The 26,112-nt window shown below is 40.4% G+C and overlaps 1 protein-coding gene across 7 annotated transcripts in view; it reads right to left on the bottom strand.

Moving 5' to 3' along the window:
• The window catches only part of DOCK3 (dedicator of cytokinesis 3), an 899,254-nt gene that overhangs the window by 140,951 nt on the left and 732,191 nt on the right, over positions 1-26,112 (bottom strand). For 6 of the 7 annotated variants that reach the window (XM_053600715.1, XM_053600720.1, XM_053600716.1 and 3 more), the window contains 5 exons: positions 25,763-25,933; positions 22,397-22,589; positions 19,580-19,707; positions 17,009-17,155; positions 14,347-14,445 (listed from right to left, as the gene is read on the bottom strand). In XM_053600715.1, coding sequence (XP_053456690.1) covers positions 14,347-14,445; positions 17,009-17,155; positions 19,580-19,707; positions 22,397-22,589; positions 25,763-25,933 — 738 coding nt within the window. The remainder of the gene's footprint in view (positions 1-14,346; positions 14,446-17,008; positions 17,156-19,579; positions 19,708-22,396; positions 22,590-25,762; positions 25,934-26,112) is intronic. The other variant, XM_053600718.1, reaches the window with a different exon arrangement.

Here is a 26,112-nt window from a genome sequence, read left to right as displayed (position 1 = left end):
TGAGCTGAAGACCAAAACCAAAGATGAGAATAAATAAGCCAAAGAACCCTCATAACATGAAAAATCAATTACATCAGGGAACCCTAACTATAATGAAATTTTGGAAAGTACAGACATGGAATTCAGAATATGGATGGCAAATAAGATAAAGAGAATTGAAGAGAAAGTTGCAAACAAGCAAAAAGAAGTCTGAAAAATATTTCAGGAAATCAATGAAAAAAATCAACAAAGGACTGAATAATATTAGGAAAGATATGATGGAGTGTAAATAAATGAGTCATTAAGAGATTTTTAAAAAAACATAGCAGAAAATTTCAAGAACAGATTAAACCACGGAAAAGAACGAATCTCAGAGCTTGATGACAAGGCCCTCAGAGCTAATCCAGTCATTTAAAAAGGCAGAAGAGAAGAGAAAAAAAGCAGGGCATTCTCTTAGAGATCAGAAACTATGCAGAATATATGAACATATGAATTATAGATTTCTCTCAGAAGAAGAGAGTGCTTAAAGGCATGAAAACTATTTGAAGATATTATTGGAGAAAATTTCCAAAATATTTTAGACATCCAGATACAGAATTGTCATCAAACTCTAAGACTAATGGGAAACAGAATGTCTATAAGACACAGAGTAATTAAACTGGCCAAAGTCACAATGAAAGAGAAAATTCTACAAGCAGAGAGAGGCAAGCAACAAGTGACCTACAAAAGAAAATTTATCAGGATAATAGCAGACTTCTGAGTGGAAACCTTGCAAGCAAGAAGTGGACCTCTATGTTCAGTGTTAAACAGAACAAATGACAGCCTAGAATTTAGTATCCTGAAAAACTCTGTTTTACATTTGGTGGAAAAATTAAGTCTTTTCCTGACCTGCCCTACTGGACATACTCAGATTTGCATTAAACATGGATTAGTACAATATGCTCCTACCAGTGTAAAACTACCCAGAACCTAAAGGACAAAGCCTAGATACCACATTGAACCAAGAGGTAAAATTAAGTAGCAGAGTTCTTACCACAAGGAAATCCACCTCACTTCTCAATTCTCTCATTAAATGTCAAAGGTTTAAATTCCCCACTGAAGTGACATAGGCTGGCTGACTGTATAAAAATTATAGGCAAGTATCTGCTATCTCCAGGAAATGCATCAAATCTATAAAGACCCATCTAGACTCAAGGTAAAGGGATGGAAAATAATATTCCATAGAAAGGGAAACCAAACAAAGCTGGTGTAGCCATTTTCATACCAGATAAAATAGACTTCAAATCAACAAAGAAGGATAAAAATGGTCATTATATATTGGTGAGGGAAAAGTTCAATAAGAAGACATAACAATCCTAAATACATTAGAACCTCTGTAGTTGACCATCTCCTTAAGTTGACTTAATTTTCATAGATTGGACATGCCCTACATTTATCCATACAGTAGGCCTAGTTCCTTATGTTGACCATTTCCATATGTTGACTAATTTGTTATAGTCCCTTTGTGGGTCAACTCACAGAGATTCTACTGTAGTCATGCACCCAACACAGGCGTACCCAGATTTATAAAGCAAATCCTGCTTGACCTAAAAAAATGATAACAACAGCATCTTAATATCTAGGTACTTCAACACCCCACTGACAGAACTGGACAGATCGTCCAAGCAGAAAATAAACAAAGAAATAATGGACTTAAACATGATTCCAGAAGAAATGGCAGATATTTACAGAAGATTCTACCCCAAACTACTGAATATACTTTCTTCTAATAACTCATGGGTTATTCTCCATGATCATTCATATCCTAGGCCATAAGACATGTCTTGAGCAAGTTTTTAAAAATAGAAATTATATCAGATATCTTCTCAGATCACAGTGGAATAAAATTAGAAAACAATTCCAACAGAAACACTCATCCTACACAAAGTCATGGAAACTAAACAATCTACTTTTGAATGATATTTGGGTCAAGGAGGAGGTAAAAATTCAAATAAGATTCTTTGAACTAAATGATAATGTGGGTACAAGTTATTGATCTGTGGGATACTGCAAAAGTAACCCTGAGAGGAAAACTCATAGCATTAAGTGACCACATCCAAAAGACAGAAATATTATGAACCAACAATCCAGTGTATTATCTCATGGAACTGGAAAAGGAAGAGCAAACCAATTTCAAACCCAGCAGAAAAAAATAACCAAATTGAGAACAAAAAAAACGTACAAACGATAATGAAGCAAAAAGTTTGTTCTTTGAAAAGGTAAAATTGACAAGCTTCCGGCCAGATTAACCAGAAAGAAAAAAGTAAGAACCCTAATAAGCTCAATTAAAAATGAAAAAGCCCGGTGGAGGCAAGATGGCTAACTGAAGCCAGCTTTCAGCAGAGGCTCCCGTCCAGAGGGAGAAATAATGACCAGAACTAACCCAGTAAAGTGAAAGATCGGTAGCTAAGCTGAGAGAAAGGATTGATAGGTTCACATCACCCCTGCTGAGGCAAGCTGGACTCCAAGGAAACAAATTTCAGGTACAAAACCCATCCCAAAGAGGATGGGAATCCTTCCCCTCCCCCCTTCATGAGAGCAGCTTGAGGTGAGTAGTGAACCTTTTGTTTCACCAAAGGGGAGAGAACTACTGAGGGTCAGGAATCCCTCCACAGAGAGATACCACTGCAAGCCCAGGCAGTCTCTTGCTTGGGCCAAAAGTTGAACTAATATTCTCCTTACCTTCCTGAACTCCCAATACACCCTTCCTCCCTCTCCTGGTGGTCTGGAAGACTACCCCTTGCAGAATCTGGAGCGTCTGGCAGATTTTTGCTAGGGCAGGGCATCTCATGGGATATGGGGCAGTTGTGCTGAAACTATAACTTTAATAGAGGCAGGGAGTCACAAGGGAAGAGAGACTTGCCCCATGTTGGAAAGTGCATAGCATGGGACCCATGCCACTAACCACCAGGGACCGCAACAGTGCCCGCCAGCACCCCACCCACTTCTGCTACTCGCAGGGCACCACCCACCAGCTCCCTGGATCCCTGCCTGGGTTCTGCCACCTGTGCTGCCAGAGGCCCGAGGCAAGCAGCTCTGCCCTCTGGCTCCCAGCCCGGCTCCTGTGACCCATGCAGCTGGTGGCAATGTCCTTCAGCTCCCTGCCAAGCTCCTATGACCTGTGCACAGCAGTACCCCAGACCAGCAGCACCACCCCTGATAGTGGCAGCACCATCCCTGACAGTGGTGGCAGCTCCATGGTCCCACCCACTGGGGTCAAATTTGAGACAGACACCTCCCCAATTCTGTGGAAGATGGAGGGAACTTGACTTGACCTTCAGGGTTCCAGATGTGGAGTGTGGCCAAGGCAGAGGCGTGTCTGTGAGGGAGAGAACCACACTCCTCTATGGTAACCCCTGGCTGGGTACAGATGCAGGTGGAACACCCTAGTTTCCAATGATCACCAGAGGGAATCAGGCCTGAACTGCCCATCTGCAGTTCACACAGTGAGACAGCCCAGTCAGGGAGGCATTGTATCCTCTTTGACTTAGGTGCAAATCCCTGGTGCACTTGAGTATTAGGTGACAGCTGGGCTGCAGCCCTGCAGGCTAACCAGTGACTGGGGCTGATGGTGATGCAAAGTGGGAAAACAGGCACCAGCCCCCCTTGAATAATTCTTTTGCTGGGTGGGCCTTTCTGCCCACAGACCACCAGAGCTAGTCACACTCGAGTTGCCAGTTGACCCCTGCTGTCCAGTTGCTGGAGACCTTTTGAACTCTCCCACTTGATCTGTGTTTGTGCTGACTGGGACATTTGGTTTGGAACTCTTGATCTGGGCTGATCACCCAGGGACTCTCCAAGGTTATACCCTAGTTGTGTTGTAGAGGGTCTGATTCTCCTCTCCCAGTTATTGCCAGTGGGGAGCAGGGTGTCTTAATTTCTTATATTCCTCCACAGCTGAAATTTCAAACCAAAGTCACTGGTCCACTAGGATTGGTCAGAGTCTAGCTAAATACAAGATAGAACCACCTAGTCCCATCATGCCATCTTGGGTCCCCAGAGTCTAAGGCTGTAATACTGAATGTGACCCTGATAAAGCCATAGGGGAAAAACTGCAGTCACCAGTCCCAGCACTCTGGTAAAGAACTGATTAATTATATCTCCAGGAGCCCTCAATTTAATTTCACCTTACTAGCCTCTCAAAACAAATAGTGAAAAATAACCATGGGGTGGAATAAGCAGAAAAACTCAGGCAACATGAATAACCAGAGCAGATCAACTCCCCCAAGGTATGACAAAGGAGATGCAACAGAAGATCCTGTTCATAAACAAATGGCTGAGATGTCAGAAATTGAGTTCAGAATTTGGATAGTGAGTAAGATTAACAGAATTTAAGTAAAATTGGAATTAGAAGTTCAAGGAGTAATTCAAAAGTTGGCTCAATAATTCAATGAATTTAAAGATAAAATCACCAAAGATTTTGACAAATTGAGGCAAGAATTTGCATTCCTCATAGACCTGAGAAATACAGTAGAATCCCTCAGTAATAGGATGGAGCAAGCAGAAGAAAGGATCTAGGACGTTGAAGACAAAGCTTTTGAGTGCTCCCAAATGCTCAAAGATGAAGAGAAATGGAGAACAAATATAGATCATTCCCTGAGAGAGTTGTGGGACCACTCCAAAAAAGCAAACGTTCACCTTACTGGAATTCTTGAATGTGATGAGAATGATCTGAAAGTCACAGACGCTCTATTCCAAGAGATTTTTGAGGAAAACTTTCCAAACATGGCAAGGGATACTGAAATTCAGATAGCAGACAGTTTCAGAACCCCAGCAAGACTCACTCCAAATAAAGGATCACCTAGACACATTTTCATATTAACTTTGGTGAAGTTAATTACAGAGAAAAGCCCGCAAGCAGCCAGACATAAGAAAATCATAACCTACAAGGGGAAGAATATTACCCTGTTTCCCCGTAAAGAAGACAGTGTCTTATTTTAAGGTGTGCTCCCAAAGATGTGCTAGGTCTTATTTTCAGGGGACATATTATCTTTCCTATAAGTAGGTATTATTTTTGGAGGATGTCTTATTTTCGGGGAAACAAGGTAGAATGACTGCTGATCTTTCTGCTGAAACTTGTCAAGCCAGAAGAGGATGGTCATCAACCTTCAATCTCTCCAAAACAACTTTCAGCCCAGGTTCCCATATCCAGCTAAACTGAGTTTCATTTATGATGAAGTCAAATACTGTAATGATATTCACATGTTGAAGAAATTTGCCATAACTAAACCAGCTCTTCAAGATATTCTCAGACCCATCCTCCATACTGATGACCACAATGCTTTACCACCAAAGTAAACTCACTCAGAAATTATTGATCAAAACCCAACTTCCACAGTGATGAAAGGATTAAAAACTGGTCTTTCAAAAAACTTGACACCCAAAATACTACCAGGCTTATCAATACTCTCAATTAACGTGAATAGCTTAAATTGTCTGCTAAAGAGGCACAGGTTGGCTGACTGGATACAAAAACTCAGGCCAGATATCTGCTGCATACAAGAATCTCATCTTATCTTTAAGGATAAATATAGACTCAGGGTGAAGGGATGGACAACTATAATCCAGGCAAATGGAAAACAGAAGAAAGCAGGGGTTGCAATTTTATTTGCAGATACTTAAGGCTTTAAACCAACAAAAGTAAGGAAAGACAAGGATGGTCACTTCATATTTGTTAAAGGAAACACTCAACATGATGAGTTATCAATTATTAACATTTATGTGCCCAAACAAAATGCCCCTCAATTTATAAGCAAGACCCTAACAGACATGTATCTTTCAGCACCATAATAGTCAGAAATTTTAACATGCCTTTGGCAGTGTTGGATAGATCCTCCAAGAAGAAACTAAGCAAAGAAATTCTGGACTTAAACTTCACCATACAACAATTGAATTTAATAGACATCTACAGAATATTTCATCCTAACAAAATTGAATACACATTCTCCTCATCAGCCCATGGAACATTCTCCAAAATTGACCACACCTTAGGTCACAAGGCTAACCTCAGCAAATTTAAAAGAATAGAAATTACTCCTTGTATTTCTTCAGATCATCACAGAATAAAAGTTGAACTCACCAATAACAGGAATCTGCATACTCATACAAAGACACAGAAACTAAATAACCTTATGTTTAAAGATAGCTGGGTCAAAGATGGGATTAAGATGGAAATTACCAAGTTTTTGGAACAGAATGATAATGAAGATACAAATTATCAGAACCTCTGGGATACTGAAAAGGCAGTCCTAAGAAGGAAATTTATAGCATTGCAAGTCTTCCTTAAGAGAACAGAAAGAGAGGAAGTCAACAACATAATGGGACATCTTAAGCAACTAGAAAAGGAAGAACACTCCAACCCCAAACCCAGCAGAAGAATAGAAATAACCAAAATTTGAGCTGAATTAAATGAAATAAAACCCAAAAGAATTATTCAAAAGATCAATGAATTGAAAAGTTTAACAAAATTGATAAACCCTTGGCTAGCCTAACCAGAAATAGAAAATCAAAATCCCTAATTTTATCAATCAGAAATGATAAAGGTGAAATAACAACAGACTCCTCAGAAATTCAAAAAATTCTTAATGAATATGATAAAACTTTATTTTCAGAAATACAAAAGTATGGAAGAAATTGACCAATACTTGGAAGCATGTCACCTTTCTAGACTTACCCAGAAAGAATTAAAAATGTTGAACAGATCTGTATCAAGTACTGAAATATCAACTATACAAAATCTTCCAAAAAAGAAGAGTGCGGGACCAGATGGCTTCACATCAGGATTTTACCAAACATTTAAAGAGGAACTAGTACCTATATTACTTAACCTTTTCCAAAGCATGAAAAAGAAGGAATATTTCCCAACACATTCTATGAAGCAAGTATCACCTGGATCCCAAAATCAGGAAAAGACCCAATAAGGAAAGAAAATTATAGACCAATATTTTTAATGAACATAGATGCAAAAATATTCAATAAAATCCAGCAAATAGAATCCAGCAATACATCAAAAAATTATACACCATGACCAAGTTGGTTTTATCCCAGGGTCTTAAGGATGGTTGAATATACGTAAATCTATAAATATAATACATCACATAAACAAAATAAAAAACAAAGACCATATGATTCTCTCAATTGATGCAGAAAAAGCTATTGATAATATCCAGCATCCTTTTATAATCAGAACACTTAAGAGCATAGGTATAGAAGGGACATTTCTTAAACTGATAGAGGCCATCTACAGCAAAATCACTGCCAAAATCGTATCGAGTGGAGTAAAATTGAAATCATTTCCACTCACATCAGGAACCAGGCAAGGTTGCCCATTGTGTCTACCACTTTTCAACATCGTAATGGAAGTCTTAGCCATCACAATCAGGCAAGAAAAGGCAATCAAGGGTATCTATGTAGGGTCAGAGGAGATTAAACTTTCACTCCTTGCAGATGATACGATTGTATATCTGGAAAACCCCAGGGATTCAACTACAAAACTCTAGAAGTGATCAAGGAATACAGTAGCATCTCAGGCTACAAAATCAATACTCACAAATCTGTAGCCTTTATATATGCCAACAATAGTCAAGCTGAAAAAACATTCAAGGACTCTATTCCCTTTACAGTAGTGCCAAAGAAGATGAAATATTTGGGAGTTTACCTAACAAAGGATGTGAAAGATCTCTATAAAGAGAACTATGAAACTCTGAGAAAAGAAATAGCTGAAGATGTTAACAAATGGAAAAACATACCATGCTCATGGCTGAGAAGAATCAACATTGTTAAAATGGCCATTCTACCCAAAGCAATATACAAATTTAATGCAATCCCTATTGAAGCACCACTGTCATACTTTAAAGACCTCAAAAAAAATTACTTTATTTTATATGGAATCAGAAAAAAACTAGAATAGCCAAGACATTACTCAGAAATAAAAACAAATTAGGAGGAATCATGCTACCAGACCTATAGACTGTACTATAAGTCTATAGTGATCAAAACAGCATGTTACTGGTACAAAAACTGGAACAGAACACAGAACCAAGAGATGAACCCAGCTATATACCACCATTTGATCTTCGATAAGCCAATCAAAGACATTCAGTCGGCTAAAGACTTCCTATTTAACAAATGGTGCTGGGTGAACTGGCTGGTGACTTGTAGAAGACTGAAACTGGACTCACACCTTTCACCATTAACAAAGATCGACTCTCCCTGGATAAAAGATTTAAACTTAAGACATGAAACAATAAAAAACTAGAAGAGCTTGGGGGAGACAAGATGGCTGACTGAAGCCAGTTTTCCACAGAGGCTCCCATCCAGAAGGAGAGTTAAAGGACAGAAATTTAGCAAGTAACCTGGTGGATTAGAGCTGCACCAAGAGAGAAGGTTTAAGAACGCACATCAACCATGCTGAGGTGAGCTGTGACTCCAAGGATACAAATAAAAGGTACAAAATCCATCACCAAGCGGACAGGAGTCCCCTCCCCCAGGAGAATGGCTGGGAGTACCTCACAAACGAACAAGCAGAGTTCAAAAGTCCTCCATTATACTCCACAGGAGAGACCCTCTAAAAACTGGACCTACCTTTCCTACTAGGGTGCCATGGCGCTCTCCTGCCAGGCATAAAACAGTGTAAAACTATATATATTCTCTACCTGCAATTCTGAGCTCCCAGCACTCCCCTCCACTCTTGATCTGAGGTCTGGGGGCCTGTCCCCCAGGAGTCCAGATTCTTGGGTGATTTCTCGAGGGGTGTGGACAGGGCCTGAACTGCAGCTGGTCAGTGCTGATTCTGCAGCACGTGAGTGAGGAGAGGATGGTTGGCTGAAAGGTAGTCATGTCGGAGCAGTGGTGCTCTGAGGTGCAGAGCAGCAGCTGTTTTTGGCAACAATAGGGCTCACCCTGGAAATTCTGGAGTCACACGCCCTGTCTCTCTGGGCAACCAGAGGAGGCCAGGTATCTTCTCAGGTGGCAACCACCAGCAGAAAAGATCTGGGACAGAAACGCAGACCCCATGAGAAAAGGGTTTGCCTGAGGCGGTACTGGCCTGGGTGGAGCGTGGGGACTAGAAAACACAAGTGCAGTGCTGGCTGACTCCCAGGGTGGGGTTGACACAGAGGACTGCTTTACTGAGCCTAAGATGCACCCAGCCCCCAGGGGATCATCAGCCTAGAAAAAGGAGGGCAGGAGACTAGAACTGACAACTAACTGTGCTGCAAATACAAACTACCAGGTAGCAGCAAAGACAGGGCATGAGGCACAGGTTCTGTGAACTCAACACAGCTTCTCTTCTGCAGGGGAATTTATCTGGGACAGAAACAAATTCCACAAAGTTGTTCTGTTCTTTCAGTAACATCAATCAGGGGCGGGGCTGGAACTGAGTGAACACTCAGCCTCTATCAAGTGCCCGAGGTTGTCAGGCCTCACCTCCCCCTGCTGGATAAGGCAGACAGCAGCGGCCTGGCTGAGGAGACATAGATTTCATTGTGATTCAGGCAGGTGCAAACCACTAGAGTATCTGCTCATTGGAGGCAACTGGGTCACAGCCCTGCTGGGTTATCAGTGACTGGGTATGACAGAGATGCAAAGTGGGGAAGGAGGCATCAACTTTCCCAGACTAATCTATTTGCTTGGTGGGTCCTCCTGACCTCACGGAGCACCGGAGCAAGTCATATTCGAGTTGTCAGCAGACTCCTGCAATCTACTTGCCAGAGACCTTTCAAACTCTTCCACCTGAGACAGGTGCTGACTGAGACAACTGATTTGAAACTTTTGAACTGAGCCAATCGCCCAAGGACTATCCAAGTGGTGCCCTGGGTACGTGGTTGTAGGAAGGTTTGATTTTCCTTTTCCAATCGTTGCCTGTGGGGGGCGGGGTGACTTAATTGCTGGTATTTCTCCACAGCTGAGACATCAACCTAGAGTAACTGTTTCACCAGGGTTGGATAGAGACCAGCTGAAAACAAGACAGAGCCACTTAGCCCCACCACACGAAACAAGTCCCCAGTTTCTTAGGCCATAGCACTGTACAGGTCCTTGGCAAAGCTCCAGGGGAAAAGTCAAATGGTGTAAAATAATCATGAGGCGGAATCAGCAGAAAAACTCTGGTAACATGAGTAACCAGAGTAGATTAACCTGCCCAAGGAAAGATATGGCAGATGTAGCTGAAGATCCCATTCATAAACTGATGGCCGAGATGTCAGAAATCAAATTCAGAATTTGGATTGCAAACAAGATTAACAGAATGGAGGAAAATTTGGAATTAGAAATTTGATTAGCAATTCAAAAATTGGAATTAGAAATTCAAGGAGCAATTCAAAAGTCGGAATTCAAAAGTTGTCTCAAGAATTCAACAAATTTAAAGAGAAAACCACCAAACATTTTGACACATTGAAGCAAGAATTTGCAGCCCTCAAAGATATGAAAAATACAGTAGAATATCTTAGTAACAGAGTGGAGCAAGCAGAAGAAAGGATTTCTGACATTGAAGACAAAGCTTTTGAACCCTCCCAAACTCCCAAACAGGAAGACAAATGGAGAACAAAAATGGATCATTCTCTCAGAGAGCTCTAGGATAATTCAAAGAAGGCTAATATCCACCTCATTGGAATCCTTGAAAGTGATGAAGAGGCTTCGCAAGGCATAGAAGTCCTTCTCCTGAAATTATGAAAGAGAATTTTCCAGACATACCAAGAGATTCTGAAATTCAGATAGCAGACAGTTTCAGAACCCCAGCTTGACTCAACCAGAATAAGACATCCCCCAGGCACATCATAATTAACTTGTTCCCTCGACTAGTACATAGTGTCCACCTTTTTCTTTTGTTGGTTTGAAGCCCAAGAAATCTGCAAATAAGATGGTGATTCCTGCATTTTTCCAATTTCCATTGTTTCGAAATATGATTTTCCAACCATCACTCTGAGTCTCGTTTTTTTCTTGGAGGTTAAATGTTTCTCCACATATACTTGGCTGGTGCCTTTTTATCCAGTCAGCCCAGCCTGTGCCTCTTTAGTGAGGAATTAAATTAAATTAAATTCTCACACTTACTGAGAGGATTGATAAAATCCTCTGTTGTTCTGTTTGTTTTGTTTTGTGAAGGTCTGTTGCCTAGTTTTATCACTCATGCCATTGTGGAAGCTAGGCTTTGCCCTTTAGTTTCTGAGTATCTTTACTTTGATGGTGGTCCATTGTGATGGTCAGTGTAAAGGATGGGTCTGCATACTTCTTGCAGAGCTTGTCTTCTTGTGGCAAATTTCCTCAACGCTTGCTTATCAGTAAAATATTTGATTTCTCTGTCAAATATAAAATTTAGTTTAGCAGGATACAGAATCCTGGGCTGAAAAATTGTTTTGTTTGAGAAGGTTAAAGACAGATGATCACTATGATCACTCTTTTCTGCCTTGAAAAGTTTCTGCTGAAAAGTCTGCTGTCATCCTGAGTTTTTCCCTTTGTAGCAAAGAAGTTGTTTATGCCTGACTGCTTGCAGAATTTTCTCTTTCATTTTGATTGTGCAAGTTAATTACAATGTGTCTAGGAGATGCTTTATTTGAATTGAGTTGTCCTGGGGTCTGAAATTATCTAGTATCTGTATTTCTGGGTCTCTTGCAATGCTTAGGAAGTTCTTTACCATGATGTCTTTAAGTAGAGCTTCCATGCTTTTAGGATTCTCCTTTTCTCCTTCAGGAATCCCTATGATTCATATGTTTGTTCATTTCATGTAGTCTAATATCTCTGTAAAAGATTGTTCTGTTTTTGCTCTTTTCTGCTTCTTAGAATGATTGGATTAGTTCAAAAGTCTTGTCTTCAATTTCTGCAATTCTTTCTTCTTGTTCTACCCTACTGCTGAAACTCTATTGTGTTTTCAAATTCTTTGAATACTTCTTTCAATCCCTTAAGCTCTGCTGTATACTTCCTAATTATGTCCAGATCCTTGGTGACTTTGTCTTTTATTTAATTGATTTCTTGAGACAGTTTTTAAACTGGAGAAGGGGGATGATAAAAAGATAATGTCAGGAGTAGGAAATCTTAGCCAGATTAAAAGCCAAACTAAACAAACAAACAAACAAAAAAAACAAGCAAATAAGAGGCAATTAAGTTCTGGAAAAACAAAAAGTTCTACAAGAAAAAGTCAATATAGTTATAGTACAGCTCTTGGCTCACCAGAGCATTTACCTAGCTGTAATAAAGACAAGTTTATTACCAATTTAAACAAAAATGCATGAAAACTACATCAGAAGAATAGGAGGAAGGACACTGTATTAGAGAGGAACAATTCAGGAGAATGATCTTCATTTTTCTTAGGAAGATGAAAATAGAGAATAACTAACAATTCATAGCTAAAAAATAACAGTTGCAGCTTCCTGAAGAACAGCAAAAGAGTTGAAAGTGGTTGCCTTTGGGAGTAAAGACTGGACGTAAGAAATTCTTTGACAGATGTGTCTATGCTACTCAGGCTAGATTCAACTCTTTCTGCCTTAGCTTCCCAAGTATCAGAGACTACAGGTTTGCTAGCAATTGGTTTTACATTATGAGCTTTATAGCATGCTTTGGTTTTTAAAATTATGTACACATACTTCTGTAATACAATTATAAACATTAAATTAAAAGTGAGAGAATAGGCTGGGCTCATGCCTATAATCCTAGCATTTTGGAGGCTGAGGAAGTTGGATTGCTTGAGCTCAGGAGTTTGAGGTCAGCCTGAGCAAGAACGTCACCCATCTCTACTACAAATAGAAAAACTAGGAAGGTGTGGTGGCACATGTATACAGTCCCAGCTACTTGGGAGGCTGAGGTAAAAGGGTCGCTTGAGCCCAAGAGTTTAAGGTTGCTGTGAGTTATGATGCTACAGCACTATACACACAATGACAACCTGATTGAGAATCAGTTAGTATAACACATACTCAGAGGATGAATATGATCTATAAGAGTCAAGTCTGAACTTTTAGGCTCTGTACCCCAGTTCAAGCATTGCTTAACCTGGATATATGCTCTGGTGTATAAATGACTTCTGACTCACTTCAAGGGCTGTCAAGATTCTTCCTTTTAAGATGATAGACCAGCCTCACTCTAATCTGCAGAGACTCATGTCTATAGAGAGACGAGATCAGATACTGGAAAATGACAGCTGCTTATCTATTAATTGACTCAATACGGTTAATAAAGATCACACAAATGAAAAACAGTGGATGGTATGTGATATGGTTTGGATATTCAGCTCTTCCAAATCTCATGTTGAAATTCTATCCCCAGTTTTGGAGGTGGGGCCCGGTGGGAGGTGTTTGGTTCATGGGGGAAGATCCCTCATAAATGGATTGGTGCTCTCCCACCATATGTAATGAATGAGTTCTTGATGTATTAGTTCATGTGAGAACTGGTTGTTTTTAAGGAGTCTGGCCCTCCTTTCTCTTTGCTTCTTCTCTCACCATGTGAGATGCCTGCTTTCCCTTCACCTTCCATCTTGACTGGAAGCTCCCTGAAGCCCTCACTTGTTGCTGGTGTGATGCTTCTTGTACAGTCTGCAGAACCCCATGAGCAGATGAACTTTCTTTCTTTATAAATTACCCAGCCTTAGGTATCCCTTTATAACAGCATAAAACAGACAAACACAGTATTACAATGAAATGCAAGTGTTATAGTTCTGAATAAAGGTGGAGCATACACCTAAAGCTCCTTTACCCAGGGATGAACTGAGGAGCATGCTGTAATGCAAAGACACAAACCAGGAGTCTGTCAGTAGCTGATGCCATGCTCAGCTTGGGCATTGTTCTCCTGTCTGGATCTTAAGCCTTTCTCTGCATTCTCTGTCCCTCAGTGCTTGAATTCTAAAGTCTGGCAGCCAGTGCAGTGCATACCTCTGTTCTCTACAGACATATTTTAGAAACACATTTAAGTGAAGAAAAATTGTCATTATCATCAGTAGTGTGGGAATTGCCAGGTTCTCTTAAGAATCTTGGTTTGCGGGCGGCGCCTGTGGCTCAGCGGGTAGGGTGCCGGTCCCATATGCTGGAGGTGGCGGGTTCAAACCCAGCCCCAGCCAAAAAAAAAAAAAAAAAAGAATCTTGGTTTGCTAGCAATTGGTGTGGTTTAAATAGGGGAACATGATCACAGAGCTGCCATCAATCTGCAAAAATGTGTCTGGTTGTGTGGATACATTGCTGGCTTTCAGCTACTGGAGGCCACCACACTCAGCTATAAAGTAAGGCTGGTGACTCTAACACCTGTGGTGGTACTGGTCACTGGTAGTTATCCCTGTGATGGGGAAAAAGCCCCTGGGCAGTCTTGACCATACACTTCCTTTCCTGGATGAAAGGCCAGTGCTTTGCTGCCTACCTTGAGTTCATCTTTGCTCTGAAAGTTGTCCAAGAGGTGCTGGAAATGGGTATCACACATCTGGCGGAGCAGTGAGAGAAGGCAGGATACATACTCTCCCTGGGGACCAAGCCAAAAAACACTTAGCATAGCCAATCACAAGGGTTGTGTTCCCCAATCCACAAAAGGCAAGGAAAGAAGGGAGGGTCTGAAATGGCACCAGTGATCATTATGAAAGAAAGGTGATAATCTAGTCTTAATATGGGCTTTTTATTCTGCTAAGGGAGGGCTGGAGGGTTTGTGAGTTTTAATAAAGTTTCTGTAGCATGAGGCTATTGAAAAATCTTAACCTATGACAAAGTAGTACTACAAAGTAAGATGAATCGTCTCCTTTTTTTCTTAGAACATTTTTGGTTAAATAGACCTTTGCTACCAAGACACCATACTATAGGGGGTACTTGGAAGAGGAGGGAGCTTGACCTTTTCCGGACAGAATTTGACCCTATGCATTCTTATGGAATAGAACAGATCTTCTACAAGGACCTCCCTGGGGACCTCTCAGAGTTTGCATGGGGTTATTGAACTGGGCAAATGGAACATAGTAGACTAATGTGACTGTGTGAAAGGCAGAAAAGCCAAAACTGACTTTTCTGGGGGAGGGGGACAAGGTATGGGCTTCTTGACAAGTAGAAATTTAATGATAAATATGAATCTTCGGAAGAATCCCAAGTTCCAACTGGGATACATGGAAGAAAATCTTGCTTTATGGATTCTAAAGACCATCTTATAGCAATTTTTGGCATGGGGCAGCCAAACATGTACTCCTCTTAGAAGGCGGCCTCCTCAGAAGGGAAGGAGAAAAATTACTTTACTGGACAATTTTTAGTCTTTTTTTTTTTTTTTCGTAGAGACAGAGTCTCACTGTACCGCCCTCAGGTAGAGTGCCGTGGCATCACACGGCCCACAGCAACCTCCAACTCCTGGGCCTACGCTATTTTCCTGCCTCAGCCTCCCGAGCAGCTGGGACCACAGGCGCCCGCCACAATGCCCAGCTATTTTTTTGTTGCAGTTTGGCCGGGGCTGGGTTCGATCCCGCCACCCTCGGCATATGGGGCCGGCACCCTACTCACTGAGCCACAGGCACTGCCCTACTGGACAATTTTTAAATATTTGAAATTCACAGGAATTTGACAACAGATTTTTAGTCTCCTAAATCCTTTCTAGATACTTAAAATTACTACACATATATGTATGCAAAATATATATATGCAACATGAACCTTAGTTTTATATGGGAAAAATGGGCATAATAAGCCATAATTCATTTTTATGTATCATTTATGTATGTTTTTTTCTTTACAGAGCACTCTCAGTAAGGTCTCCTAAGGGAGCAGACATTCTTTCCAAGCCCAATGCTCTAGAACAGGCATCCTCAAACTTTTTAAACAGGAGGCCAATTCACTGTCCCTCAGACCGTTGGAGGGCTGGACTATAGTTTAAAAAAAAACTATGAACAAATTCCTATGCACGGGCAGCGCCTGTGGCTCAGTCGGTAAGGCGCTGGCCCCATATACCGAGGGTGGCGGGTTCAAACCTGGCCCCGGCCAAACTGCAACCAAAACATAGCCGGGCGTTGTGGCGGGCGCCTGTAGTCCCAGCTACTCGGGAGGCTGAGGCAAGAGAATCACTTAAGCCCAGGAGTTGGAGGTTGCTGTGAGCCGTGTGAGGCCATGGCACTCTACCGAGGGCCATAAAGTGAGACTCTGTCTCTACAAAAAAAAAAAAAAAAAAAAAAAATTCCTATGCACACTGCACATATCTTATTTTGAAGTAAAAAAACAAAACGGGAACAAATACAATCACACCGCCTCATGTGGCCCGCAGGCCGCAGTTTGAGGACCCCTGCTCTAGAACATATACCTGCTCCCTACATGTTCCCTGCTCTCCCTATCATGCTATAGTTCAGCTTGTTCCCATAGAGAGTTTTCTTCGTCTGAAGAAAAATCTGCTGAGAGATTCCACAGTAACTATTTATCATTTTCCCGTATCAGGGCTCAGAAGTCTACTTTGGATATGGGAGGGCATGGGGGCACAATATGCTCTCTGCCCCTCCTGAGAGGCTTTCCCAGTTTGTTTCCCTTCCAATTTGATCATAGAAAATAATTATTCAGTTATGCTAGTGCAGTTCTACTGCATCACATTTTTCCTGAGCCTAGAAATTTAGATGTAAACACTATGGACAAAGGCAACTAATTTGTATATATACACTAATTCTGAGAAAATTATTCTATCTTATGCTTCACTTAGGAGAGTCTCTATGAGGGGGTTCCTGAAAGAAATAGTCTATTTTTCATGTTCAACCTCTTACTACATCTTACACTGTTTCATTACACAACAAACAAAATGACTTGGCTCAAAGGCAAAGAACAACCGAATCAGTGTGCAGAAAAATTTAAGGACAAGAAACACCCCCTGAATATGCCCTGAAGAAAACTTGTGGGAATATGAACCTAGAGCTTTCAGAGTGGAGAGGGGAGTCAGATTCAAGAACGAAAAATGGAAATATGCTGATAACCATGCAGGAGGGGAGGATGATGAAGGTAGTGGGATGGTGAGATGGAGATGGCGTGGAGGAACCCCAGGTTAGAAAAAAAGGTAAGAAAACCTGGATGTTAGTTACTAACAGTGATCTCGGCTGTGCACTGCGGGCACCGCTGCCCTCTTACCGCCTCCTGAGCGTGCGATTTGCTCATGATGGTGAGCAGAGTCTGCAAGAGCACGTCCAGGAGGCTCTCCACCATCATCTCTACTTCCTCCATGACATTTGTTTCCTGGAGTGAGCAGCAAAAGAGTATATCATTAGCACCAGGCCAGGCTGATGTACAGCTGGCAGCACTTACTAAGTGAGCCATGTCAGAATTGAGCTCACAGTCTCACCAACATGTGGTGTCAAGGAATTCAGGAAAACTCTGAGAGAAGGTTAGGGTCAGTTGCTATTGTTGCTAAGAAGTGATGATTGGGGCCTTATCCTAACCCAACCACCCACAGTTCTGAATCTCAGGTAGAAAAGTTAATTTTGATATACAGGGCAGAAGTGAAGGTCTTGAGTTAACTGTTTTCTCTGATTTCCTTAGACCAGTCAAGAGAAAGCATAACTCTAACACTTGGAGAAATGATAAAGTTTAAAAAATGGTGAAGTATTCATGCTACATTGTGTGGCAATAACACCTTCACTAGTACTAATGCACACAGAAGTAGCTCATCCCTCTCAGGGTTTTCTCCTTGGGTGCTCTCAGTCTTTGTAAGCCCTCTCTGCTTCCCAGATAGGCCTGTGTCTCATTTCTAGCTCTTTAGCTCTCTTGCTTGTGTTTGCTGATCTACCTGAAGGACTCCAGTTTTGGTGCATCTTTCTCTGACCACCTCGCAAAAACCTCAGAACAAGTCTCCTCACTAAGGGCTGCTTCCCAGTCATTAGGCTCTATATTTCAGACAAGTCTGTGTTATTTTTTTTTATAGACCTTTCACATTCATCTCAAATTCTCCAGCATGATTTTAATTATCTCATGAATAGATTCCCATTGTCACATCTCCAAGATTTTATATAATTAATGCTCCTAATATCCATCCTCTATCTAGCCATCATTCATTACGAACTTTCCATGTACTTATCACTTTTTGAATATATATATATTTGTATGTGTGTGTATGTACACACATCTATACACACACACACACATCTCTGCTCTCAATGAGCTTAAATTTCATCTTCCCTCTACCTATATATACAATATACTTTGTCCCATTCCACATGAAGAATTTGAGCATCCTTAGGGCCAGAGTTATCTTTTCATCTGTTGAAATGATTATAATACTCTTACCTGTGACATATCTTTGAGTAGTTGTAAGCAACTAATTATCAACTTTCTTAAGCCCCCAAAGAATACAATCAAACCATCTCCTCCAGGTTTTTACTGGTTCTCATTCCTCTTCCATTCCTCCATTTTTTTTGCTTCTTTCTTTTTTTTAGCTATAAGCTGCCTACCCCCTCAGATACAACCTTGGGCTACTAGGAGACCTTATGTGCTTAGTGTGGCTTCTCTGAGACCTGGTAGGAAGAAGAGCTACCAAGACTTGCCTGGAGCCAAGAGCAAATGATAGTAGGGCCATACGACCATCATAGGCACTCTCTGCCATATTGGGCCTCTGTAAACAGATGGTACTTCAAGACTGAATACCAGAATACCCTATTGGGTCCCTGTCCCCCATTCAAACAAAATTTACTTTCTTTTAGGTACCTCACCTGATCCATGTGGATATGTTCTTATTATCTAAAATACTGGCCTTCATTTTAAATGCACTTGAAATTTTATTCTCTAGAAACTTTAAGGACATAATAAAAAGCTATCTTTGTTCTTTATTACTTTATACTTTCTTATAGTTTCTAAATTTTCTGCAAGAAATATGCATTTATTCTATTATAAAAAATAATACAACATAAATATCACTAACAAATTCCTACCTTCACTCATGCCTCACACAAGGCTTTCCTTCTCTCCTTCCTACCTCAATCACTCCCCTCCTACCACAGATCTCTTAAAACAAAAAAACAAAGAGCAAAGAAAATAGGCAAAAGCATTATCCATTGAAATCTGACCCCTAAAGTATAATTCTACCACTCCATGGTAGAGCTTAGAGCTCTTGTGGGTAACATTTACCTCTTGTATATCCTGACCTCATCTAGCACCATAGAGGAATGCCATATGGGTGGAATCAAGCTTTTGGAAAGCTGACAGAAAAGTCTGAATGAGCAAGCTGATTCTCAGTCTGGGTCTGCCTCCCTGTGTTCATGCCTAAGTATCCTCTGAAATCTCCCAGGAATCCAGAATTAAAGTTTTTTGTTTTTTTTTTTACAGTTTTTGCCCAGGGCTAGGTCTGAACCTGCCACCTCCGGCATATGGGGCTGGTGCCTACTTCCCACAGGCACTGCCCAGACTTAATCTTTTGATAGAAATAGAGCATGACACAGGATTGGGCTTTTTGGTACTACAGATTACTATATTTCTGGGTAGATTTATGATAGTATAAATTTTAATATAGTAAGAATACGTTGTAGTAAGAAGCTTGCAGGGCACACACCAGTCTCCATTCACTTGGGCACCTGTTACTGATGAAAACATCTCTGATTGAGAAGTATACAAAGTGTTGGTCTGTCTATAGCAGAGCTGAGTCAGGTAGAATGGGTGAGGGGTTACTACCAGAGAGCTGGTCTTGACAATGGAGAAGATGCTGCCAAGAATCCCTGAGCAGATTAGCAGCTCTTTCTGCTGCCTCAGGTGAAGGTGAATGTGATGGAGAACCACAGGAAGCAGGATGCGGCGGGATTCTGGGAGAGAGAACACAAAGGTAAAGAAGTCCTTTGGAGAAGAACTAGCTACTCCTGGAAGCCAGTGGCACCATAGGACTTAGCTAGTCAGAACAGGGTGGGGTTGAATCTGCAGCAAAGGTGGAGTCAATCTCCTTCCTTTACAAGGGCCCCAAGGCCCACTGCCCAGAGATTATAAATTATCCCATGACATTGTTCTTCCATCTTTCGTTCCTTTGCTCTCATTTCATGCCCCAGCATCCATGACATTTTTTTCAGGATGAATGTTGGGAGTCTCCTTTCAAATGAAATCTCCTTAATGATTAGTCTCCAAATTAAAGGCATAGTTTACAGTGAAAACTCCAATTAAATGGAATAATTAGTATGAACTACATTAACTGAACTTGCAGATTTGATATGGAGTGCAGATTGTCCTTTTTCATGCCATGCTTACTCCTGCTGTGAGCATTTACCTTACTATAGCTATCAGGCCTGTTCCCTTTTCCTGACAGGTTTATTAGATTGCTGCTCTGTGTATGCAATGCAATGAATAGAAGCACAATGTTTGTCTTGTCATAAGACTTTGATAATTAGCCAATGCTTATCATCAACCCTAGTGCACACTTCAAATGTTTTCTTTTTCTCCCAATGTTACTAGAATAGCATTTGCACCAGGAGGTAACTATTTTTAGAACTCTGAATTCAGTAAGGATGAATTCTAATTCATTTCCCCTTATTAACTTATTCTGAGATCTTAGGCTGACTCACATAGGCTTTATTCTCCTTACCTATAAGTGGGGTGCTACTGACCCCATCTACAGTTGATTTGCAAGATGGTTAGACATCAAAGGAAAATATAAATGTGAATATGTTTTTGATGCCCTATACTCCTGTGTGGGCAGTGATCGTCTGACCCTGCAGGTTTTATTATATCTAGCCAGCATAGTCAGAGATTATCAATAATACAAGTAAACCATGACATTTTTGTTTTACTGTTCATATTTGACCATAGTTAAGTGTTCCACATGAAACTCAGAAAGAAAATCTTTATCAGCCAAATATAAGTTACATATGTGAGATTTTGGCACTGCCTTCTCAAATACTTAGAATATATTCAAATAGAATGGAGTAATAGTTAATACATATTTAAAATACTGCTTGGATAAAAGGAAAGTTGATACTGCATTTTTTTTGATACTGCATTTTGATGACCAAAATATCAACATAGTAGGATTTATAACACCAATATCTGCTTGATGAAGAAGAGACCAAACTGGGGTACTCTGATAATGTAAGTGTTGGTTAAATGATACCATTGGTAAAGAGATTCTTGTTTCAGAGAAGATGCTACAACTCAGGCATTTATTTATTTATTTATTTATTTTATTAAATCATAGCTGTGTGCATTGATATGATCATGGGGCATCATTCACTAGCTTCACAGACCGTTTGACACACTTTCATCACACTGGTCAACATAGCCTTCCTGGCATCCTCTCAGTTACTGTGCCAAGATACTTACATTTACCAGTTTCACATATACCCTTGTAAGATGCACCGCTGGTGTAATCCCACCAATCCCCTTCAACTCAGGCATTTAATGAAACTGATATGCAAATGAAATTTTGGTGGCTGACTGTTCATCTCCAAATCCAATTATGTGGTCTTACATGGTCCAATGCCATATGAAGTTTTTTTTTAAAAATTAATATTAAATCATAGCTGTGTACATTAATGCGATCATGGGGCACCATACACTGGTTTTATAAATAGTTTGACACATTTTCATCACACTGGTTAACATAGCCTTCCTGGCATTTTCTTAGTTATTGTATTAAGACAATTATATTCTACATTTACTAAGTTTCAAATATACCCTTGTAATATGCACCGCAGGTATAATCCCACCAATCCCCCTCCCTCCCCTTCCTCTCCCCCTTCCCCATATTCTTAGGTTATAACTGGATTATAGCTTTCATATGAAAGCCATAAATTAGTTTCATAGTAGGGCTGAGTACATTGGATACTTTTTCCTCCATTCTTGAGATACTTTACTAAGAAGAATATGTTCCAGCTCCATCCACGTAAACATGAAAGAGGTAAAGTCATATGAGGTTTAAGAAAAAATTTTGTAACGTGAATATGTGAATCAGCAAGTACATGCAAAAATACTAGAAATAAAGTATGTCAGTAAGGGCAATCTGTTATTCCCTTTCCCATATATTTGGATACTCACTGAGCTACAGGCACCAAGCCAGAATTAGTGTACTTTTTATAAAGAGAGTTCCTTTGCCCCTTCTACCATGTGAAAACACAGAGAAAGCCGTGTAAGAACCAGGAAGTGAGCACTCACTAGATAGCGAATCTGGTGGTGTCTTGATCTTAGCCTTTCTACCCTCCAGAACTATGAGAAATAAATGCTGTGTATAAGATAGCCAATGTATGGTATCCTTTTACAGAAGTCTGAATAAACTATGACACAACTCTATTAACATGCTCCCAAGGTGTGGGTCCCTAGGAATACACTGTGGGTGAGGCAGTAGGCCTAGGTCTTGGCTGCATTTGCTAACATAGCTCATCCCAAATTCTGCATTTTAAGAATGCGTTTTCTTGAATGATGGTTGACAAAATAGATCCTTTTATTATCATTTGGCTATCACCCCTGGAAGGGATAAAAGGTGAGTATGATTCTCATTCCAACTTGATTTACCTGAGAAAGAAAATAGGCGGCTGTCCACTGTCCTGGCAATGGATTGCAGCTTGACCACGTCCATTGACTGCCCGATATGTACAGTGCTTGGCATGCTCCCCAGTGTCCCTCTCACAAATTCTGCCACCTCTTGTACAGTGAACATTTGTAGCAGTTCATCAAAGATGGTTGGGAAAGAATTGAGGAGTGCAGCCTGTAGGAGCAAGTGATGTGGTTAGCTCAGAGTTAGATATGTGTCTATCTTGCACACTCACACAACGATACAAGGTGGTGGATGTTGAGAAGGCATTGCAGCATCCCTTCCTTGGGTGGGCTCCTTTTTGGCCCTTGACTCTACCCATCCCTATAGTACTCCTGTGGTATGGGGCAAAGAGAACCAAAAAGAACATGAAAATTACATAATTTACTGGGATTCAGGCCACTTGAAGTTTTCATAACTTGCCAAGGCAAGAGAATGATGTATAAAGAGAAATTTGGGTTGGGCACAGGGGCTCACACCTATAAGCCCAGCACTTTGGGAGGCCAAGATGTGAGCATTATTGGAAGCCAGGAGTTTGATACAAGCCTGAGCAACACAGCAAGATCTGTCACTAAAAAAATACAAAAAATCAGCCAGGTGTGGTGGTGCACGCCTGCAATCCCAGCTACTTGAGAGGCTGACCAGGAGGATTGCTTGAGCCCAAAAGTTGGGAGGTTGCAGTGAGCTGTGACTGTGCCACTGCACTCCATCCTGCGTGAAAGAGTGAGACCCTTAAAAAAAAAAGAAAGAAGAGAAATTTGCTCAATGTAGTTTAAGATACATAGCTATAAGGGATTGGGTAAGTTCTTACCCCACAGGTATACTGCACAGGTTTATAGCACACTTCCTGGGTGAAGGACACAACTGTAACTCAAACTTTAACTTTACAAAACCAAACTATATAACCTAATCATATGTACCCTTGTATTATTAATCTGAAATTTAAAAAAGATTCATAGTTGCTTTTGCTTATAAAATAGATTTAAATTTCTTGTTTCTCTAAGATCAAACTCTTGACTTTCCAAATTTTGTTCGAAACTCAAGCTAGGAACCTTGGAAGAAAGTAAGGCAGAGAGAGTTGAGTGCTTTAAAGCAGCATCATAAAAACTCTGCTCACATCCCTGTAGCCAGCCTTCCAGCTTTGAAAGCCAGAGAATTTTCCCAGGATAGACATTTCCTTCACATGTTTGCCTGGAAATCTCAAATGTAAATCAAAAAGAGTGAGGAATGTGTGGATTTAGTCAGTAGTCCTCAAGAGATGCCTTCAAGTTCAGTGACTCAGATGGCCCAGGTAAGGGGAGTATGAGTGTGTGTCTACAGGCTTCTCTTCTAGAATATAAGCTCTGGTAGACCCATGATGTAACCTCTTGAAGACATTTGATAATATAACAGTTCCAAAGCCTTTGAGAGGAAGAACACTGTAGGAGAAAGAGAATAGGTTTTGGAATTAGAAAGGCATGAGTTCAAATCCAAGCTTTCCCACTTACTTGGCACATAACCTTTATTTAGTTACTGCCAAATCCTCAAGTTTTTCATCAACAAAATAGAGATAATTCTATTATTTATCTCCTGAAAGAATTTAGATACAAAAAGGTTCCAGTAGAGTGCCTGGACAATAATAGGTCTTAAATATTGCGATGCTCATTCTCTTCTGTTGCCTAACTGGAAGCAAGACTTACAATACGAAATGGAGTGCCACCTTGAGACAAAAAGGTGACAGCTGACTCTTCCCAAGTGGAAGGTGGGAGAGAGGAGGCTGTTTTTCTTGACTGCTTCATCAGGCATTAGACACTGGATAAGAGTGAGTGAAATTTATGACACAGGAAATAGGTCTGTACTGTGGTTTATGTTTAGACAAGACTAAAGTGCAGAATTTATATGAACTGTATCTGCAGATTTATAACTCTCTGGAGTATCAAGGAGACTGTTCTTCAGTAACTATAACCAGAATAAAACACACTATAAGCAGGTCAGAAACAAAAGACAAAGGGAGAAAAGTAGGTGCTTTATAATCAATAAAAAATAGTAATGAATTTGCTCTCTTAAATGGTGAAATGTTCTATTCTTATGCACTATGATAGAAGGATACTTGCAGCCTGACATCTTCTAGTGGTCCTAATCAAAACTATAAATTTTAACTGAATAAAATATTTCCTGAGAGTTCTGAAACTGCCTGGCACCAAAGCAGGACTAATACTGACACAGGTCTTAGTGGAGACTAGGTCTAAGTTACTTATCTTGAAGTGGTTAGGGGTAAGCTAATGAGTATAAGAAATTGCCAAGTTCCCAGAAGACATATCTGGTTTGTTTTAATAGCTACCTCCAATTTCCTCATATCTCTTTTCCGGCTGAGGGGAAAAGTAGGGGTTCTTTGCCCTTATTAGAATGAAAAGATGGGCTGTGAGAGGTACAGAGAAGGAAAATGAGTTGCTTGGGGTACTAAGGAGGTGAAGATCATGGAAGGGAACTTCCTTTCAGAGGTATCTAGAAACCTTGAGGTTTTCCTTTATACAACTTAGTTCCCAGGTGATCACCTATCCTCCAGGCTGAGGGGCCTACATCTTAAAAGAGACAGAGTCATGTATGTACATTAATTAGCACTATACCTAGCAGTGACACAATGAATTGACACAAGAGAGGCTGTCTGATCTTCACTAATAGTTTTTGGTGTGAATTGAAAAAGTCGAAGAACTATAATCCATTAGATAAAAATTCTGACATTCATTTTTATTGTTATTGTGACTAGGGTAATGAATCCTAAACTTGTTCTTGGGGGAGGCTGGGTGGAAAAGGTAATAGATTAGCTGGCCAGGCAGTTTTAATATAAGGATGCAAATTTCCTTCCCAGGCAGATATTTCTATAATAGTAAAATCTAATCCAAATTCTTAGCCAAAAAATTTCTAGTTATTCCTACTGTTTTTCAACTTATTTCACTCTTCTGAAATGGATAAGTACTAACCTAAATTTTCCAGAATTAGTACAGTGATTAATTAGGAAACAAGATTTCCTGTACATTTTTAATATTCTCTATGAATCTATTCATAAAAAACTGAATAGTACGGTAGCTAAATAAATTTGGTCTCAAAAGGATTCATAAGAACAAATTTGTACTTATTCTCCACTATTAAACTATAGAGTTGTTTTATATTTGGCAGGTAAGACAATGCTAGATTTAAAGTAAAAGTAGCATTTTGTTCTATCAGGTATTTCCTTGTAAATCACCCCTTACCCAACGTACAGGATCCTGGCAGGGCTTCTTCAACTCTGGAAACCACAGGACAAAAAAACCCCACCTTCTAAGAAAGACAAGGAATTCAGCAGCAAAGCTTCTCTGCAGCTTACAGACCTGAGTGAAAAGGAGTGTTTCTGAGTTTCTGCTGTCCAGACTGAGCACAAAACGAATGGATTGAAAAAGTTCTTGGATGCTGGATCGGAATTGTTCTTCTTCCATCCCACATGTAGCTCGTGAGTACAGGATCCGTGACTGCACAATGAACTTGAAAAGGTACTCCAAAGCCTGAAAAGCATGGGAGAAAAAGTGATAGATGTTGAAGATGCCCAGGAACTCAGATAACAGGGAACAAAAGACAAATTAACAGCAAATACTCCACTAAAATCAAGTGATGGACAATTCTAACTATAGAGACAGGCATTTTATTTTTAAATTTTTTCTTAAGTGGTGGAGAGCAAGATGGC

This window comes from Nycticebus coucang, chromosome 8 (assembly GCF_027406575.1).
Source record: "Nycticebus coucang isolate mNycCou1 chromosome 8, mNycCou1.pri, whole genome shotgun sequence".
In the NCBI taxonomy this organism is placed as follows: Eukaryota; Metazoa; Chordata; class Mammalia; order Primates; family Lorisidae; genus Nycticebus; species Nycticebus coucang.
The sequence above is the reverse complement of the archived record's forward strand: the minus strand, read 5'-3'. Positions and strand labels throughout refer to the sequence as shown.